This window comes from Toxorhynchites rutilus, chromosome 3 (assembly GCF_029784135.1).
Source record: "Toxorhynchites rutilus septentrionalis strain SRP chromosome 3, ASM2978413v1, whole genome shotgun sequence".
Taxonomy (NCBI): Eukaryota; Metazoa; Arthropoda; class Insecta; order Diptera; family Culicidae; genus Toxorhynchites; species Toxorhynchites rutilus.
Genome location: NC_073746.1, coordinates 318,085,088 through 318,092,116, shown reverse-complemented (window position 1 = coordinate 318,092,116; position 7,029 = coordinate 318,085,088). Strand labels below are relative to the sequence as shown.

At 43.1% G+C, this 7,029-nt stretch overlaps 1 protein-coding gene across 1 annotated transcript; it reads left to right on the top strand.

The window, feature by feature from the left end:
* The first annotated feature begins 1,814 nt into the window (after positions 1 to 1,814).
* LOC129774478 (uncharacterized protein K02A2.6-like) lies at positions 1,815 to 6,476 on the top strand. Its single transcript, XM_055778221.1, has 4 exons — positions 1,815 to 1,882; positions 2,611 to 4,485; positions 4,628 to 4,915; positions 5,055 to 6,476. The coding sequence occupies exons 2-4, from the start codon at positions 2,611 to 2,613 to the stop codon at positions 6,474 to 6,476; spliced, it is 3,585 nt and encodes a 1,194-aa protein (XP_055634196.1). The 5' UTR covers positions 1,815 to 1,882.
* Positions 6,477 to 7,029: the final 553 nt, after the last annotated feature.

Genomic DNA, 7,029 nt, shown 5'->3' with positions numbered 1-7,029 from the left:
TTGCTATCATTGCCTAATGTGCAGTGATTACTCCAGTGGTTTCGTTTGAGCGACGGAACAAATGAGGCTGTGGAATTGATTCATGTCTTGGTCTAAAAATACACTGGGTGTACGCAGCGAGTTCGAATTGCGCACGCGAGATGTTTTAGTGTTTCTTACAAACGCTTGCCAAATGCAGAGCATGTGTGCATCTCCTTTTAATCAATCTTTGTATTTCAACAAATTCCTGCTTGAAATCCTTAGAAACTGAAAGCTTCCTGCAGTTTCCTATAGAAGGGTCCATTCTATTTCTATAAACAACATCATAATTCCCGACTCCATCGAACAAACAAACAAAACCCCGGGTACCAGCTGCTGAGCCAATAAACGTAAACAGAAACGATGCAACGCTTCCACCGGAGGTTCCAGTTCATCAAAATCTTGTTTGGCAACATCGATAATAGACCCACACGACGAGGCGAGGCCATAAGGCACTCACGACGTAGACGTCGACGTCTCCTTGATTGCCTATTCACCGGTTGGGAAAGACTAAAAATAAAAACAAGCCACAAGGATTCGATGATGAACAAATGATTTCAAGATTCCGTACGGCAAACAGGCCAGCGAGATGAGGGCGAATCCGGTTGGTATGATCCGGGACGAATGAGGGGTAACATATTTATTCATAGAAAATTTTACCCGTCAGTGGCCGCATGATGGCTTTCATTCAATTCGTTAGCCTAAAAACGATATGCTCATTCTATGCCAGGCGAAGGTCCCAGATCCTTTCCTTCTCTCCTCGCACAAGAGGCCCATTGTGCTAATTCCACTTTTGTACAAAACGGGACCCAAACGGTTTCGTTCCTAGACGAGGGAAGCGTTATTTTGGAGATTTACTCATTCTTGTAAACGTTAATAGAATTTTAAACAGGGTTTCATCGTATTCCAGTGTAGCTATTGGTGGGTTACCAAGGGACGCACCTTGAGGAGGATCGCCCTTTGTTGCGCATACGACTGGAAACGCTTTGGGATACGAAATTGATGATTTTTTTTCAGAGAAGGACGAATGCAAGACAACGTCCGCAAACGTAGATTTGATATATGGAATGTATTGTTTGTGTGGCTTTGTTTTCCACTTCACGGATCAAGAAAGGAGATTTTTCGCTTCTTGAGAGGTCCCTGTTGTTTGTGGAACAAGAATGACCCTTCTGAACAAATGTTGTATTGAAATGTTACGCTGATTAAGGAATCTTTTGCGAGCGATGCTTTGTCGATATCGACGTTTCTCTCATTGACGGTTATGATGTACAACAAACGATTGTAAGACAAAAACTGTATTTTTGCGGGATTGATATTCATTCTGCACATTAGCGCTTAGTTTCTGGAATGCAGCCCGTTTCATCACAAGCCACCATGTTGTATAAGCAATTTCAGTCATTGGTAAAACTTTTCGAGTGTTATATCCTGACGAGGCAGTCAATTGACAGTGGAAACTCGAGTTAAACCGGCATGTAAGCATACCAACCGTTTTCATGTCATATTCGCAACAAATTTGATTTTATATTTGTAACTGATTACAAAAAAGGTATATAAAGTTTGGCAAGTCAGTATGGCACCTGCGTCTGAACGCTTTCCGCCTAAATCATAATTCTTGAGCACGTTGTTGAAAAGCACACCCCATGTCTTCTGTAGTGTATTGCCTACCTTGTATTAATAAACCATTGCAACACACCTATTTACTCACACCTTGTATTGCCTCACATTGTTATTCACCGAAGCATACCTTCTATATTCATATACATTGATGGGTGGGCTACGGGCTGTCATTCGGGCTACGAGCGTAGAGAAGGACGGACACAATCTTACAACTGGCGACGAGGAGAAAAAATAATTGAGGAACGAGGTAATTATGCAACCAGCAAAATATTTTCATTGTGTAAGAAAATTGCGTGGCCTTTATCACAAGGTAAAATCCAGTAGCAACTGGAAGTGGAATGTTTAGCAAACGCGAGAATTATGAAGAATTCTCCGTGGGGTCGAATTTTGCGAGAATCAGAGTGATTCTAACGGCGTTGGCGGGAATCGGAAGGATTCCTCCTGTTTGATTTGCGAGAATTGATAGAATTCTCCAGGGGGTCGAACTTTGCGAGAATCGGAGTGATTCTCACGGCGTTGGCGGGAATCGGAAGGATTCCTCCTGTTTGATTTGCGAGAATTGATAGAATTCTCCAGGGGGCAAAGTTCGATAGAATTTAGACATTCTCGAGGAGTGCGGAAGTTTCATGTCTTCCCTACTGTGAATGGTTCGCATCTCGACGAGAAATGTTATGGAAGAGAAAAGTTTGTTTCCTGCATAAGAGGTTATGTCATAACCAAACGAAGCCGTTCGGGATACGGCCGAATGATGTAAACACAAGACGAAAATTCGAGAATTTTCCCTGTTGTTTTTGTTTTGGCTCAAGCTAAATCTAGATCAGATTCACAAATCGAAGTGCAGGGAATTAGAACTGGGGCCAATTCGATGTATAGTAATTCGAATTGGAGACGCACTGATGAAGCAGACGGGCATAATTGAGATTGTGTTATCGAATACAGATGGAAGATAAAATGTTTGTCTCTCTGTGGTTTCAGATGGATGAATCACGGGCGGTTCCGGCTTTTAGATGTGATAGAATCGAAACAAGTAAACTTGCTCGAGAATGGAAGGTGTGGAAGGAGTCACTGGAGTGCTTCTTTGCGGCCTACGATATAACGGATCAGAGAGTCATGCGAGCGAAAATGCTCCATATGGGTGGTTCTGCCTTGCAGACGGTTTTCAAGAACCTGGAAGATCATGATCACGTTCCACTGGTCGCCCTGGTTCCGCGATGGTACGATGTAGCGGTTGAAAAACTCGACGCATTTTTCGAACCAAGACACCAAAACACTTCTGAGCGCAGGAAGCTCCGGCAAATAAAGCAGAATTCTGGTGAAAGATTTGCGGATTACGTCATCCGTCTTAAGCAGCAAGTTGGTGAGTGTGGATTCGAAAGATATGGAGCCGATATAGAGGAAATCCTGAAGAATATCTATCTAACGGATGCCGTTGTTGAAGGATGTTCTTCAAACGAAGTGCGCAGAATGATTCTGCTGAAGGATTTGCCTTTCAAGGATATCGAAGCATTCGGAGTTACCCAAGAAGGCGTGGACCAGCAATTGGTTGAGATTACCCAATCGGGGACTCACACGATGGATAAGGTATACAGTGCTCATTCGCAGAATCGAGACCGCCGTAGTGCTGTTAGAGATAACTCAAACAGGGTGTCGATGAAGAAATGTTACAATTGCGGTCGGCAGGGACATCTGTCAACCTCTCCAATGTGCCCGGCACGCGGTCAGCAATGCCGCAACTGTAAGAACTACGGTCATTTCGAGAAACTGTGCCGTAAGCGAAAGTCAACGCGATCAGAACCCTCGAAGAAGAATCAAATCCGAGTAATTGAAAGCATCAGCAACGACAATGATCTAAATGTAGTCGTACCAGAAGACAACCCAACCCAAGACAAAGTGTACTACGCCTTCTACTCAGGTAATGAATCAAACATGCTTACATGCAGTATCGGTGGTGTTTCTACGGAAATGTTGGTCGATTCTGGTGCTGATGCTAATTTGATTAGCGAGGTATCTTGGGTGAAAATGAAAAATAGTAGGATTTCGGTGTATTCGTCAACCAGAGGGAGCAGTCGAATTTTAAGAGCGTATGGCAGCGATATTCCATTGACCATTTTGGGAACCTTCGTTGCGGACATAACCATTGGAGAGAAGACAATTCAAGCTGAATTTCTCGTAGTCAAAGGAGGCCAACGTTGCCTTCTTGGTGACCGAACAGCGAAGCAGTTAGGTGTATTAAAGATTGGTTTGCACGTCAATCGTGTCGAGAACTCTACACAGCCGTTCAGCAAGATTAGGGGTATCACGGCTTACATCCCTATGAATCCTGAAGCCATCCCAGTTTTCCAGCCAATGCGTCGCATTCCTTTGCCATTGGAACAAGCAGTTGCGAAGAAAATCGATGAATTACTGAAGCGGGATATCATCGAAATCAAGACAGGTCCAACCAGCTGGGTGTCCCCGTTGGTTATTGTAGGAAAGGCAAATGGTGAGCCTCGACTCTGTGTTGATCTCCGCCGAGTAAACGAGGCTGTTCTTCGTGAGCACCATCCGATGCCTGTTGTGGAAGATTACATTGCGCGCCTGGGAAGAGGATTGATATGGAGCAAGCTCGATATTCGCGAGGCGTTCTTGCAGGTCGAATTGGCAGAGGAATCACGTGATGTAACGACCTTCATGACCAACCGGGGGCTATTCCGGTTTAAGAGACTGCCGTTCGGCTTAGTAACGGCACCGGAGCTTTTTCAAAAAGCTATGGACGAAATACTGGCAGATTGTAGCGGCACCTATTGGTATCTCGACGACATAATTGTAGAAGGGAAGGACATCGAAGAGCACGATAATCGACTTGAGAAGGTATATTGATTTCTGACAATTTGATATTGTTTGTATTTGTTTCCCCTTTATACGAATAAAATTACTTTCTTGGATTAAACTTTTGAATTTCTTCATAAAATATACACTGAACTGTGAACTGAGTCCAGGGTTTCGATTCCAGGTTCTTTCGAGATTGAAGGACAGTAACGTGAGTAACTTGGGGTTCTATAAAGTAGAAGATCGTACAGCTGTAGTAGCAGATGCCAGTCCCCAAGGGTTAGGAGCTATTCTACTCCAAATCAACGACGAAAATGTCCAACGTGTGATCAGTTTCGCTTTCAAATCCTTAACAGAAACGGAACGACGGTACTGTCAAACGGAAAAGGAGGCCCTAGCTGTCGTGTGGAGCGTGGAACGATTCCAATACTATCTCCTTGGCAAGAAATTTAACATCCTGACAGACTGTAAGGTTCTTGAATTGTTGTTTTCCAAGCGCTCAAAACCCTGTGCGCGAATAGAACGCTGGGTCTTGCAATTGCAAACGTTTGACTATAACATCATACACGTCTCAGGTAAAGAAAACATAGCTGATTCGCTATCTCGATTAGCTATCCAGGAACCTAAGCCATTCGATCAATCGGATATTCGTACGCGAAGTAGCCATTCAAGCTGCTAACTGTGCTGCGTTAACTTGGAATGAGATTGTACAAGCAACAGAAATCGATGACGAAATCTCAAAAGTACTGGAAATTCTGAGGAATGGTGATATGCAGAACTTATCTGTTGAATACAGAGTAGTTGCCAATGAATTGTGCAATTTTCAAGGCGTACTGCTACGAAACGATCGGATTGTCGTACCTTTTTCATTAAGAGAAAAAGTGCTGATTACAGCTCACGAGGGTCATCCTGGCATAGTGATGATGAAAAGTCACCTAAGATCAAATGTCTGGTGGCCTAAAATGGATCAGGCAGTTGAACGATTCGTGAAGCGTTGTAGAGGTTGCGTATTAGTTGCTGCTCTCGAAGCACCAGAGCCAATGCAACGTAGTCACCTCCCTTCATCACCGTGGCAAACATTGGCACTCGATTTTTTGGGACCTCTGCCTGAGGGGCAACACCTGTTGGTTGTTGTTGACTGTTACAGTCGTTATATAGAGGTAGTTGAAATGGATACAACAACAACAAAAAATGTTACGCGAGAGTTGATGACCATGTTCAGTCGGTACGGAATTCCATCGTTCTTGAAAGCCGATAATGCACCACAGATTAGTTCCGATTGTGAGGAGTTTAATGAGTTTTGTTCGACTAATGGTATCAAATTGCTGAACACAATACCGTACTGGCCTCAATCAAACGGAGAGGTTGAACGGCAAAATCGTTCGATTTTGAAGCGCCTCCGAATATCTCAGGAGCTTGGGAAAGATTGGAGAAACGAGCTACGGCTGTATCTATTAACCTATCATTCCTCGAAGCATCCAACCACAGGCAAATCACCAGCAGAGTTTATGTTCGGTCGTCAGATAAAAAGCAAGCTACCAAGGATTTCGAGTTTTCTTGAAGATGAAGGAGTACGTGAGAGAGATGCTGTCATCAAAGAAAAGGGGAAAGAGTACAGTGACAGAAGAAGACAAGCAAAGGAGAGTAATATAAAAGAGGGTGATGTCGTACTTGCTAAGCGGATGCGAAAAGCAAATAAACTAGACACCGAATTCACTAACGAAGAGTTTGTAGTTCAGCGTAAAGAAGGTACTGATACCGTCATACAATCGAAGGCCACTGGTAAACAATATAGGCGAAGTTCAGCTCATTTAAAGAAAATTGAAGATCCAAGAACTTTCCGGAAAACTCAGGAAGACAGCTCAGAGCCTATCTCTCCGTCAGTTCAATCTGAAATCGACGGCGACAGGAGATGTGATTCCAGGGTCGAGTCAGAAAACACATCAGTCGAGGCATCCGTTTCATCCAGATCACCTGTAACAAGACGTCCGAGAAATGTACCGACGAAGTATCAAGATTATATACCGTATTAACTGTAAAGACCAAACAGATCTAAATAAATATTTAAACTTGTTTGCATTTTTAAATCAAAGGAGGGATTGTAGTGTATTGCCTACCTTGTATTAATAAACCATTGCAACACACCTATTTACTCACACCTTGTATTGCCTCACATTGTTATTCACCGAAGCATACCTTCTATATTCATATACATTGATGGGTGGGCTACGGGCTGTCATTCGGGCTACGAGCGTAGAGAAGGACGGACACAATCTTACATCTTCGAAATCCACTCTGTTACTGGGTTTTGTTTCCATCAGCAGCATTGTAGGGAATCCAGATTCACAGAAATTCTACGCAGAATACAGCGACACTCGTAACGTAACGTAACGTAATTCTGCATATCAGGATAAGAATCGATCATTTGTAGATCTATGAGTTTGTTCTGAAAGTGATCCGAAACTTTCGTCACTGCCAGTCAAAATTCATTTTAAACCATGTTCAAATTTGTTCTTTGATATAAGGTAAATATGTTTCAAGTTTAACTTGTTGTAAAAAGTCTTTACAAATACTGTCTAATTTCCC

Bases quoted from the DNA above. Each gene is read 5' to 3' on its own strand.
- LOC129774478 (XM_055778221.1), top strand. From the start codon at position 2,611: ATGGATGAATCACGGGCGGTTCCGGCTTTTAGATGTGATAGAATCGAA. The intron at 4,486-4,627 runs GTATATTGATTT...TTTCGATTCCAG, and splicing joins ACGATAATCGACTTGAGAAG to GTTCTTTCGAGATTGAAGGA. The intron at 4,916-5,054 runs GTTCTTGAATTG...TATCTCGATTAG, and splicing joins ACATCCTGACAGACTGTAAG to CTATCCAGGAACCTAAGCCA.